Source organism: Palaemon carinicauda, chromosome 28, assembly GCF_036898095.1.
Source record: "Palaemon carinicauda isolate YSFRI2023 chromosome 28, ASM3689809v2, whole genome shotgun sequence".
Lineage (NCBI taxonomy): Eukaryota > Metazoa > Arthropoda > Malacostraca > Decapoda > Palaemonidae > Palaemon > Palaemon carinicauda.
In genome coordinates, this window is record NC_090752.1 from 44170235 (window position 1) to 44183248 (window position 13014).

General features: G+C 43.2%; 1 protein-coding gene across 4 annotated transcripts in view; it reads left to right on the forward strand.

Moving 5' to 3' along the window:
* Pdxk (pyridoxal kinase) overlaps nt 1–13014 on the forward strand; it is a 78941-nt gene that overhangs the window by 32659 nt on the left and 33268 nt on the right. For all 4 annotated transcript variants that reach the window (XM_068351921.1, XM_068351919.1, XM_068351917.1 and 1 more), the window contains one exon: nt 5398–5541. In XM_068351921.1, coding sequence (XP_068208022.1) covers nt 5398–5541 — 144 coding nt within the window. The remainder of the gene's footprint in view (nt 1–5397; nt 5542–13014) is intronic.

The following is a 13014-nucleotide window of genomic DNA, read 5'->3' on the forward strand; positions in this document are numbered from 1 at the left end:
ATAAAATAAAATACGGGATACTTAGCTTCTTTGTTAACATATATGCTGGTCTCCACCCACCACCCTGGGTGTGAATCAGCTACATGATTATCGGGTAAGATTAATATTGAAAAATGTTATTTTCATTAGTAAAATAAATTTTTGAATATACTTACCTGATAATCATGATTTAATTGACCCACCCTTCCTCCCCATAGAGAACCAGTGGACCGAGGAAAAAATTGAGGTGGTGTTGACAAGAGGTACTGGAGTACCTGACCACAGGTGGCGCTGTGGTGTTCACCCCCACCTGTATAGCGATCGCTGGCGTGTCCCGACCGTGGATTTCTGTCGGCAACAGAGTTGACAGCTACATGATTATCGGGTAAGTATATTCAAAAATTTATTTTACTAATGAAAATAACATTTTCATTACTTATTATGATATTGCTATACAAACGCCCCTTCAATTTGTGAAGAAATTACTTTCCAGAAGAGTGTTTGTATCTTTAATTTTGTACATACAGTACTAAGTTGTCATTTTGACACTTTGTGTTGGTAATAGATATATCTGTTAGTTTTTGTATACTGTAATATGGTAACATTTAAAAAAAATCTCTTAAATGTTAGGGTTTACTATATGTTTTATATATAAGTAAATATTACATAATAAAAATAGTAATAATAAAATCTTGCCTTTTAAATTGGTACAATAAACATGAGGAGAATAGGAAGGGGTGTGGAGCCATTTTGTGAGAGGGTTATCAGGGTTGTAAATTTTGTATTCGCCAATAACGAGAAGTTTGTCAGCTTCATTTTCTTTTGTCAACAGCTTCATCAGTCTCAGGGTTCTTCATGGATAACAAAAGTTGCTTCATGATCTGAGAAGGCTTTTGATGTAGAAGGCACTGGTATAAAGTATGTGTCCAAGAAATTTTGCATAGTTTTCTGCTTCTTGTCATAAATAAGGTGGTAATATTAGGATAATTTGTTCCCGTTTCTGTCTCTGGTGTTCAATCCACGTGCACAGAAGTTTCTCTATCTCCTCTATGAGCTTTCCCTCTTATTTGCTCATTATCGTGGTTTGCATAGATATTGAGCTTTATAATGCTTCATAATATGATCTTTGTTCTTGTAAATTGGACCCACTGTATAACAGTTCATATGTACAAATTGCCACATTTACCATCTTTTTCACCAAGATCTAATTTCTTAATTATGACAATTTTTGTTTCCATGAAGATTGCTCACCGCTTCTTAGTACTGCCATTATCATTACTTGTCTTATGCCTTTCATCAGCCATTATGGATAGGATGATTTTATAAAAAATACTGTATAGTTACACAAAACAAAGAAATACTGCAAACAGCTAGAGCACAAACATACCTGTAACCAAACCAACTCAATGCTGTGGACAGGGCTGGTGCTGCCCAACATGGTTTGTGGCCAAGCAGTGTACTTTGCAGAATGTTCGTGATTCAAAATTCGATCTCGTGGAAGATTGCAGACAAATCTAAATTATTTTCTATTTGTTCTAACACTAAATACAAACCCTTTCACTCTTTATTAGGGAATATAATTTTGGTGAAGCTAGAAGAATAGCCATAAGACTTTAGGTGAGGTTTAACTATCCCACTGCTAGTTTGTGGAAGGTAGGTGCGGTTACCAGCTACCCTACTCACACACCTGTGTTCTATCATCACTTTTACTTTTGGCTCGGGGAGTGGACGATTGTCTCTCTCCACCACCCAACCTTTTTTGACTGGCCTTTGACTAATCTGTTCTTTTAGTTTTTGTTTATTTTTCACAGGTGGGAGTGTTGCTGTCTTAGAGATGGCGTAGTACTAGGTGTTCCTTGAAGGTGGAGAACCTTTTCATACAATCTCTTCACTTTGATGCTGGACAATCCTTGGGCTGGAGGCCTCCCCTGCTTCCCCTAGTGTAGGGAAGTCATTCTCTGTGTGGATGCTCCTTCACCGTATTTAAGTAGATTTTGCTCGCACCCTGCGAGTTCGCTGTAGGGAAGGCTGCTTGGGGCCAACCCAGAGCTCGACTTCGGTCTTGTTCCTCTACGCTCCTGAAGACACCCTCCCTCGTCTTTCCCCAGTTCTGCCTAATGAGAAGGGAGCTCGACAAGGCAAGATCATCCTCAAACCTAGCAATGACCATCATAACTCCTCTATGACATCATGCAGAATAGTTCCCCTATCTTCTTCAGCTGCTGACGGAAGTCACGAGAGAACTTCCTCCACTACACGACGTACTCAGACAACCACACGTACACATCTTACCCAAGGCCGTAGGATCCCCACATCTTCATGCTTGGAGATTATCCAGCATTTCCTCACACAGAAAGGCTTTTCGCAACACGTTGCAAAGAGGATGTTCCGGATATCTCCGAAAATCTTCAACTGCCGTTTACCGGGCTAAGTGGACTGACTTCTGTGGTTGGTATCGTGGAAGGGGTATCTCTCCTCTGCATACCACTTTCCAGCAATAGCCGTGCTCCTTAGATATCTTCGGGAGGAAACTCCTCTCCGTCTTGGTGGTGAAAGGGTACCGCTTGGCCTTGAGTCTTGCTTTTAGGCTGAAAGGAGTTAACATTTCCTCTTTGTATGTTGGAATTGTCTCTCCTCATACAGAGTTTTGAGCTTACGGGTCCTCAGTCGGAAGTTGGACATCTTCCATGGAATGGGGTTCGCTTCCTTCGGTCCCTAAATTGTTACCCCCTACGATCCATTACGCCAAGCATCAGATCTTCACCTGACCTTGAAGGCTGTTTTCCTGCTCACATTAGCTTCGGCTAAAAGTCAGCAAAATCCATGGTCTTTCCTACGACATCTTCCATTCAAGGCGATGGGGAGAGGTAATGCTCAGTTTCATCCCAGAACCTATCGCCAATACTGTACTCAAAATTTGGGAGTAGTGGAACCTAGATTTGGGCCCTTCCAGATTGGGAGTCTTCGTAATGTAACCGATGATCCAGAGAGGAGATTGAGGTACTTCCTCAAGAGAACCGCAGGAGCTCACCCCGAGTGTCGGCACTCTTTGTTAACACGGGGAAGGTCAAGAGGAGGATCATCAAGAAAACGATCTCTGCTTGGATTCACAAGGTCATAGACCGAGCGTTGAACTTTGATGCTTCTCCACAAACAAGACGACTCAGAGCTCAGGAAGTTAGGGGCACAGATACATCTAGAGTTAAAAAAGATTACTCTGATGCAGGTCCTTCAAGTAGGTGTGTGGAAGCATCAGATGACCTTCACTGCCCACTTCCTGCAAGACGTGACCCACAGAAACATGGAGACATTCTTCATTGGCCCTGTGGGGGCTACACAACAAATGCTTTAAACACCTCAGGCTCCTTGATGGACAAGTAGAAGATGGTAGGGGCCAGAGTTACCCGGATTAAGTCTGGGATTAATGACGAATGACTTGCTCTTTCTTTCTTTCATCTTCCCCTCTCTTGGGGAACACCACCCCCCAATACTCTGCATGCTGGCCTCCTCTGTCTGCAGGTAAAACCATTTCTCTTGTGTAACCTGGTATAGATATATACTTTTTGCATCCTCATATCCCGTGGCACGGTGGGATTGGGTAATGTCTATGGTTGGTTCAAAGATTCCTACATTTCTGAGAATTCTTCCTAGACTAGTCACACTGTAAGGATAACACAGTCACACAGATTGCTCAGGCCGCTGAAGGGTGCTATTGCACGTAGGTTTTAGTGAGGTGTCAGGGTCTTCCCCCTTATATGTGCGTAGCACGAAGGGGGAAAAACTGTGGCAAAAGCCAGTCAATCGGTAAGGACTCCAACCCATCTTAGGGGTGAGCCTTCCCTAAAAAAGAGTGAAAGGGCTTGTATTTAGTGTTGGAACAAATGATCAAATTAAAGTAATTTGTATTTTTACTATTGATATAAACCTTGAGCTCTTTATACAAAGTAAGTCCTGCCAGCAAGCAAAAGTAATGATAGAACACAGGTGTGTGTGAGCAGGGTAGCCAATACTAAACTGCCTACCCCCTTTAACTAGAAGTGGGGTAGTTACACCTTGCCTAAAGTGTTATGGCTAGTCTTCCTGCTTCTCCAAAAGTATATTCCCTGATAAAGAGCTCAAGGTTTATATCGATGGGAAAAATACAAATTACTTTAAATTTGCCATATTACTGCATATGCTTTCCTATGTACGGTACAAATGTTCATAACACTAATGTTCATAAGTAGGGTGGTGTCCGTATACCTCAATTTATTAATTATTCATTTAAAGAGATGGACTAAGTGGTACAGTACTATAAAAAATCAGTAAATTTAGATTTATTATACTAATAGCCTGTCTTACAAGTAACTATTGACATAGAGGAATCCACATTGAGACCCAGAAGGTCTCCAATAATTTTGTAAAAATAACAGGTAATACTTTTATTAGTTGAATGAGATTGTAATTATTTAGTTTTTATAGTAATCTTTTATTTTTAAATGATTGATTCTTGATAAAGAAAGTGTTGTAGTTTTTTAAGTAAGTGTATTTAATACATGTCCTTTAAGTCTGATCCCAGTGAAATGAATCCTGATTGTAAAAGTCAAATTTGCACTACAGTGCTAAAAAGTTTAATCAATGAGTCATATTGTTATAAGAAAAATTAAGATCACCTGGTTGTAATTATCATTTAAAAGAAAAATTAGCATTTGATTTTGATAATGTAAATTCCCTCCTTAATCACAATCTTGAATCACAGTGTCCTTTAATATGTTGTTTCTGTATTTAAGGATATTTATTTAGTTCTTTCTCTGTTGCAAGGTGTCTGTATTATTCATTTACTGCAAGTACTATTTCACCTGGGAGTAGATATTCGTTTCACTTCTTGAGTCACCTTGGTACACCCATGATCACTTCTTACATTTACCACTTAAAAATCAGCATACTAGAGATTGTTCCATTCATTGAATGAATGTTTCTTTTCTTTTGCTACATAGCTTTATGGTATTTTCCAACTTCTGTTATTCAAGTGTCTAGGTGAAGGTTATCCTTAGAGCGATTTATTAACATGCTAGTAAACTTTATTTGCTATTGCTCTGTCTAATCAATATTCTAGTGTATAAACCAGATAATGTGACAATGGTAATTTAAATCCATCCTTTTTTTATGTTGGTTACCAGCCCTGCTGTGGTCTCAGAATGTGGCTAATAACTACTTTAGTGATAATAGTTTAATTAGACCCCGGAGGTTCAATAATTTGTGTACTTTAAATTGCATTGTTGTGAATGCTTGGAGTTTGGGTAATAACCCTATCAATGTACAATATACTAGATTACTGTATTTCTAGTCCTGATTAATAACAAGAATATTCTATTGAGTACTGTGTTACGTTGCAAATGTAATGTCTGATAACTTTTTTCCTTTCGTTCACTATTGCAGGGGAGTTAGTGGAGGGCCTGAAGCTGAATAACCTTGATAGATACACACATTTGTTAACTGGATATATTGGTTCTACATCATTCCTACGTAAAGTAAAGAGTGTAGTGGAACATCTAAAGTCAGTTAATCCAGGCCTTATCTATGGTAAGCTCTAATAAGTATTTGTCTTCTTATTTTGGTGAATTATTCCTGCAAATGATAACTTGATGCATTAATCTCTACCTTTAAATCATAGACTCCTTTAAGGAAGGACTGGAACGTCCCCTGCTCGGGGTTTTTAACTTGAGTCTGGACTAAAATGACTTCTAGAAGGGCTAGAAACACGTTCTCTGGATCTAAATGGGGGTTTTTGAGGATGGTGAGTTCAATAGTAACATTTTCAACACCACCTGGGGTCATCTTCAAGGTCTAAAGGTCATTTATCAAGGTCAAATTTGTGAATTTTGGTCATTTTTGCTCGTTTTTTGTGTGTAACTCATAAATGGTGAGAGATAGCTGATTATAATATGAGGCAAGTCTGCAGAGCTGTCCGAATTTAATATATATTGTCATATATCGTCCTTCAAGAAAGGACTGAAACGTCCCCTGATCGGGGTTTTTAACTTGAGTCTGAAGGATTAACTTGAGTCCTGGACTAAATGACTTCTAAGAAGGGCTAGAAACACATTCTCTGAGTCAAAATGGGGGTTTTTGAGGACGGTGAGTTCAATAGTGACATTTTCAACACCACCTGGGGTCATCATCATCTTCAAGGTCAAAAGGTCATATTTCAAGGTCAAAACAGTGAATTTTGGTCATTTTTACTTGTTTTTGTGTGTAACTCATAGATGGTGAGGGATGGCTGATTATAATATGAGGCAAGTCTGTAGTTCTGTCCAAATTTAATATATTTTGTCAAATATTGTATTACTCAAACATTCCAAACAAGCCCTAAAACAATGAAACACTAAAATAAGAAATAAAGAACGGTATTTCTCATCACAACAAAACTCAAAGACATTAACATTTGATTAGATGAACATCGCTAGACAATATATATTAAATTTGGAGGGGGAATGTACCCGCTTTGTTTAATGGGGTTAGGATACCAATTCATCACCTATAAAAAATTCAAATAAAACTAATAAGAGCATTGTCACTAAAGCTCATGAAGAGTTGTATGTAGAGTCTGAGTCTATCCCACTCTTGAAAGTTAGATATTATGTTATGAGGGTAGTGGCTACCTTTTTTAATTTCTTGAAAAATTATTGAAAAAATTAGTGGCTGCAGATCCATGCTGTACTAGCCTTTGTCAAGCATTATTTGAAAGGAGCTTGGTTTCCTTATTAGGATTGTTGGATAGGTCCTATAGTTTCTGTGGTGGATGTGTTAATATAAGTAATATTTTCATTTATATATACATGCATCAGCTTAGTTTTAGTTTTGTTTTTGTTCAATATTATCTCTCAGGCTGTTTAATATTTCCATTGTTGTTTGGTAGGGAGTTTTCAATTTATAGGTAGAAGTAGAAGTTTATGAAGTTTATATTTCAATACTCACAAGGGGAAATCCAAAGTTTTTCTAATTAGTCAGAGAAAGGACTTACCTTAAAGAATGATGTGACAAAATAAGTAACCGTCTCTAATCATTTCAAAAGTCAAGACAAACATGGAATGTTATTAAAGGTTATAAGGTAAAATCCATAAGTAATTGTTTCATCACTTTCCATCACTTAATCACCTGAGGGGTATGGTAGTGAGCCATGTAACGCGAGATATTCATGAAAACAAACATAATTTTGATTGTAAAATTTATTGTAATGCTATTTGCCTGTGAGTCACTATTTCCTCCTCCTTCAAACTTAGTTTTTTAATGATTTTTTTTTTAAGAAAATTCTTCCACAACTTCGATATGACGATTTAGCTTGTTTGTTCCAATAGACTAGATGGTGTGTGGATTTGTCCTCTCAGAATGAGTAGTCTTGCATGGACTGGTTTCCTGGATGGGAGAGAGAGAAAATTGTTTTTAATTTTAAGATTGAGCTTAAGCTTCTAGTGTAACCTTCTGAGAAGTATCGAAATGGGAAATTTTATTATTAGAATTCTGTTTGTTCCAACACTAAATACAAACCCTCATTCTTTACTATAGGAGATATTCTAGCGCGAGCTGGAAAATACGGCAGAAAACCCTTAACAAGGTCGTTAACGACCGGACAGGTAATTTCCCACCTGACAGTGGTGGGGGACCGCCGGTCGGTAGCTGCTGTTTACCTCCCATCGAATTCTAGCCGTCGCAGTGGTAACACCACTACTCCTGCTTTATTTGCTGGCAGACTAGCCTTTCTTTTTTTTTTGAGTTTTGATTAATCCTTTTTCTTTTTCTTTGTAGATAATGTCCTCTATTTTGAGGAAGTGTTCATGACGCCTTTATGTTACCGCTGGATGTGGATCCCCTTTCGCTATGCCCCGTTACGGAGGTCATGGGTGTTCTGCTACCCTGCGGAGGATGGGTTCCCCTGCCAAGTATGTAGAAGTGGTCTTCACAGTACCTTCTCCTCCTCCTCCTCCTCCACTTCATTGTCCTCCCCTCTTCGGAGGCAAGGAGGGAGAGATAGAGAAGAGGAAAGGAGAGATCGCACTCCTTTGCCCAGTCGTTCTCTCCGGAGTCACAGGCGACATAGGAAGAGACATAATCGTTCTTGCTCTTCCTCGCCTTCTGTCTCTTCACGAGATGTCTCGCTGCTAGACTAAGCGCTCTCGTCACAAACTTAAGAGCGCTTCCTTCTTACCCTAACATAGGGCATCAAGAGCGTATGCGCCAACATGCGCATACGCTCCTACAAGAGCATAACTCCATCACGTGCCATGCGCTCACCTGCGCACAAACTCCTGCGCGCGACCAATCTTCTCCGCAATGGCACTCTCCTGCGCAATGGCACTCTCCTGCGCAATGGCACTCTCCTGCACAATGGCACACTCCTGCGCGCCAGTGCTCTCCTATGCGCTCCATGCGCTAACATTCTCCTGCATGTGCGCATACGCGCCCAACACCATCCTACGCGACAGGTAAAACCTGCGCATTAACTTTCTATTGTTAGAAGGTCTTCTGATAGACAAGGCAGCCATGCTACCTTCTCCCGCAGCGCCAGTGCTTACCAACGCGCTAGCGCTTTGCAACACGCCAGCGCTTATCAACGCGCCAGCACTTATCAACGCGCCAGCACTTACCGGCGCACCAGCCTTCTCCCTCCTCCTCAAGGATATGCGCACACTCATGCACACCCATATGATTCCACTATGGGGAATTTTCTCCTGCACGCGCGCTCCCTACGGCTGACACAGACGTGCAAGATAACTCTCCCGCACACCCGTTTACGCCTTCACCTAGATATTCTCACCGAAGAGACAGGTGAAATAGGAAGAGACGTTATCATTCTCGCTCTTTCTCGCCTTCTGTCTCTCCCCCGAGACTTCCTGCCTCGAGATTATATACACTCGTGCCACAAACTTGAGAAGAACGATCCCTCTCGTCATCGTTCTGCCTCGCTGTCGTCGTCGTGCGAGGGATCAACCAAGAAACCAGGAGCGTGGCCAAGGGCAAAGCACGTCCTAACCTCGAACCCTCTTCTTCGCATATTAGTTTGAGGGTCTCTGTCCGCTCTAGAAAAAGTCAGATAGAGCGCTTCTTCTTGTTTTTCTCTATCTTCAGAGAGATCGCTCTCGCCTTTGAATTCTCAATCTCTGACCCTTTGGGGTCTCGTGACAAGGAAACATCGGTTTCCCGGTGCGCTATCCCTTCGTTTTCTCACAGCTAGTTGCTGAAACCTCGGGTTTTCGTGCATTTAGTCTCGCTGACACTTCGGTGTCTCGTAACGAGGGAGACTTGCGTTTTCCCGTTGCTCTAGCCCTTCGGGTTCTCGCAACACAAACTTTAGGGGCACGCACGTTCACGCTGAACCTTCGGGTTCTCGCAACACAACCTCTACGGGCACGCACGATCACGCTGAACCTTCGGGTTCTCGTGACACAAGTCATCAAGAGTGTTACTCTTAGGTCAGAGAGTCTTCGGACTCTTGTCACGCGGAGTGTTCGCGTACGCCCATCCAACACTACGCCCATAACAATCAGGAGTTTTACTCTTTATGGCAGAGTTTTCAGACCCCAGTCACGCAGGTGTTCGCACACAATTAGCGCTACACACGCAAATCTCCGATCATACACTCGCGGGGTCAATCCTTCGCTCCCGTGTTTCAGACAGGACAACCTCCCTAATTCCTTTGCTCCCTAATGAGTTAAGGATTTTGAGTCTCTCGGAAACCTCGAAAGAAGATGCAGGGGTTCGCCCCTTCTTCTCTTCGGTTGCGAGTAGAAGGGAAAAGGGAAACGTGTTAGAGAGGCTAAAAGAAAACACCCAGATAGCAGCGACGTAGAACGCGATGCCGAGGGCTTCGGCCGCTCTGTTCGTTATCCTGCGCTTCATGTGGTAGCTCATGAGCTGCCCATGTTACGAGGTAACACTCATTGTCAACCTGCAACTTGATCAACTTATTGGGAAACTTAGATTGCTGACAGGAGGTTCGCCTCCAGGGATTAGAGATCCTTCCCTTACGAGGGAGTGATAACCTTCCTCGGAATTGGACTGCGTCAAAGATCCATCACCCTTCCGAGGGAAAGCTTCCCCACTTCAGACAGTCAGCAACCTTCCCTCCTTCGTAAGGAGTTGCGAACAGTTCAATGAGTTTTACCTCTGCTATCTCGTCCCTGAAGACTGTGCTTTCTCCCCTGGAGCTGGGGAAAAGCAAGTCTACGGCTTATGCCTCCTTCGGGGGGAACTTCTCCCTGGGAGTATGCTTGGCTCAGGTGATGTCCTTCATCGGGAAGACTTCTTTCTCGTTCACGAGAGGAGATTTTTACGCCTAGGTTTTTTCCGTAAAACTGGGAGAAAACTTGCCTTAGGCAATGCCCTCCTTCAGAAGATCTCTCTCGTTCGCGAGAGAGAGATTGTTACGCCTTCGCTTTTTTCCCATAGAACTGGGGGGAAAGCTTGTCTTAGGTAATGTTCTCCTTCGGGAGAACTTCTCTCTCGTTCGCGAGAGAGAGATTATTACGCCTTCGCGTTTTTCCCCATAGCACTAGGGGAAAGCTTGTCTTAGGCAATGTTCTCCTTCAGGAGAACTTCTCTCTCGTTCGCGAGAGACATTATTAAGCCTATGCTTTTTTCCCCATGAATAGGGAGAAAGCTTGTCTTAGGCCAAGTCCCCCTTCGGGAGGACTCCTTTTTCGTTCACGAGAGGGAGATTTTTACGCCTATGTTTTTTCCCTAGAACTAGGAGAAAACTTGTCTTAAGCAACGTCCTCCTTCGGGAGAACTTCTCTCTCGTCCACGAGAGAGAGATTATTACGCCTATGCTTTTTTCCCATAGATCTGGGAGAAAGTTTGCCTTAGGCGATGTCCTCCTTCAGGAGGACTTCTCCCTCGTTCGCTAGAGAGAAATTATTAAACATACGCTTTTCCCCATAGAGAGGGGAGAAATCTTGCCTTTGGCAATCCTTCCTTCGAAAAGACTTTTCCCTCGTTGAGAGAGAAAAGTTAATACGGCTACACTTTTCCCCATAGGACAGGGAGAAAGCTTGTTTTAGGCGATCTCCTTAAGGAGAACCTTCCTACCAATCACGAGAAGAAACTTGTAGGAGTTTACTGATCTACGCTCCTCCCTCTTATGCTTTTTGGTTCCCCTCCAGGGGCGGAGGGAGAGCCTTGTATTAAGCGACATTCTCCTTCGGGAGAACAAATCTACCCTGCGGAGGAGTTATTTTCATCCATGACGTTCTCCCCCTCGTGCCGGTAGGAGACGTCTTTTTGATCCTACTGGTTCCCCTCACGTTGACCCCTCGGGGTCTTGTGATGATCACCTTTTCGCCGGGCGTAATCGGGAGCCTTTAAACTTTCGTCATGTTTATCCTACGGGTTCTCATGACCTTAAGAGTCCTTCGGGCCTCTGTCGCACAGAGTGTCCTTGCACGCGCGCAATTAGCGCTATGCACGCGATCATCGTCATTAAGAGTTTACTCTTATGACAGAGCCTTCCGACTCTTGTCAGCGGTCTTCGCCATTACCTCCAGACACTCCGACTTCTACCATTCTTCCCCTTTCGATAAGAAAGATACGAGGGGTAAGATATAAGGTTTGTCTGCTACTCGCGTCTCCACTTTTTCCTGTAATAACACGCGAGGAATTATCGCAGCCTGAGGATTCCTCGTGAGTGCTGCTGTCGAGGGACTTAAAATCCTCCTATTTAAGGACTCTAAGAACTATGTGTTGTATCTCATGCCTCGGCGATTTGCATCTGTCTCCTCGATCCTTTGGCTCTCCACCCTTAGACAGGCTATGTATTGACAGTCTGGGGTTCGAGTCCCGCCCAGACTCGTTGGAGCCTTCTGTGCCAACAACCTTACCATCCTTGTAAGCTAAGGTTGGGGGGAGCCTATAGATCTATCTGCTGAGTCTTCAGCAGCCTCTGCCTGGCCTTCCCTGGTCCTAGCTGGGATGGAGAGGAGGCTTGGTCGTTGACCATATATGGTCAGTCTGTAGGACGTTGTCCTAACGGCTAGTGCAATGTCACTGTCCCTCGCCTCTGCCTTTCTTGAGCGACCTTTAAACCTGGTCTGTTCTCCGAGCTCAAAGACGTCAACCTTCTCCTCTGATCTTAGATCCCCTCACGGCGAGGCTCACACCAGACTAATCCTCGAAGAGACACTCAACTCTTCCAGGCTCTTCTCAGTCACAGAAGCCTCGGCAAGGGAAGCGACTTCAATGTCCCTTCTGGCTTGACACGTGGTCTGATACAGTCGGCTACCTTGCGAGCCACGAGGACTTGTCAAACCAAACTCTAGGCAGACCCTACAAGAAGTCCTAACTGCTGGGGCTAAGACAATGGACTTCTTAACCGCTAAAACAGCGACAATGTGAAGCAATTCGATCCTCAAAAGGAAGGATCAGTAGTTCTCAGACTTCTTTTTGTACCTCAGTGAGGAAAGCTTCTCTCAGTCTCGGCGATTTAGGGCTGTCGCGCAGCTTTGAGCCTCAACTGTAGACGGAGAAGGGGTTGACCTCTCCGCTTCAGTAGACATCACCTTGGTTATTTCGGTGCTGGAGTGATCTTGCCCCCCACTTGAGATTAGATCATCTCCTTGAGACGTGTCTTACATTCGCTGAAGGGTCTGCCCTATGTGCCCTTAAGGGCCTCAGACTACTCTCTGAACCTTAAGACCGTCTTCCTCGTACCTCTGTCCTCCGCTAAAAGGGTCAGTGAGCTACATAGTCTGTCTTACGTCACCCATTCTAAGAGATGGGGGGGGGGAGCGAGTGTCTCACAACTTCGTACCGGGCTTGGTGGCTAGACTCATAATCCTTCATCTACCGATGGGAGATTTTGAGAATTTCCACTCTCAATAGGTAACACAGGATGCAGTCCAGTCGATACTATGCCCAGTCAGGGCGTCAAAGAAATATCTGAGGCGCACCAGACTTTTCAGACAACGTCTCCGTCATCTCTTCCTTGTACCAACAGGGTAAAAAAGAGAATCTCTCGTAACCCCATCTCTTTCGGACTTAAGAAAGTTATTGCGAGGTCTTTTC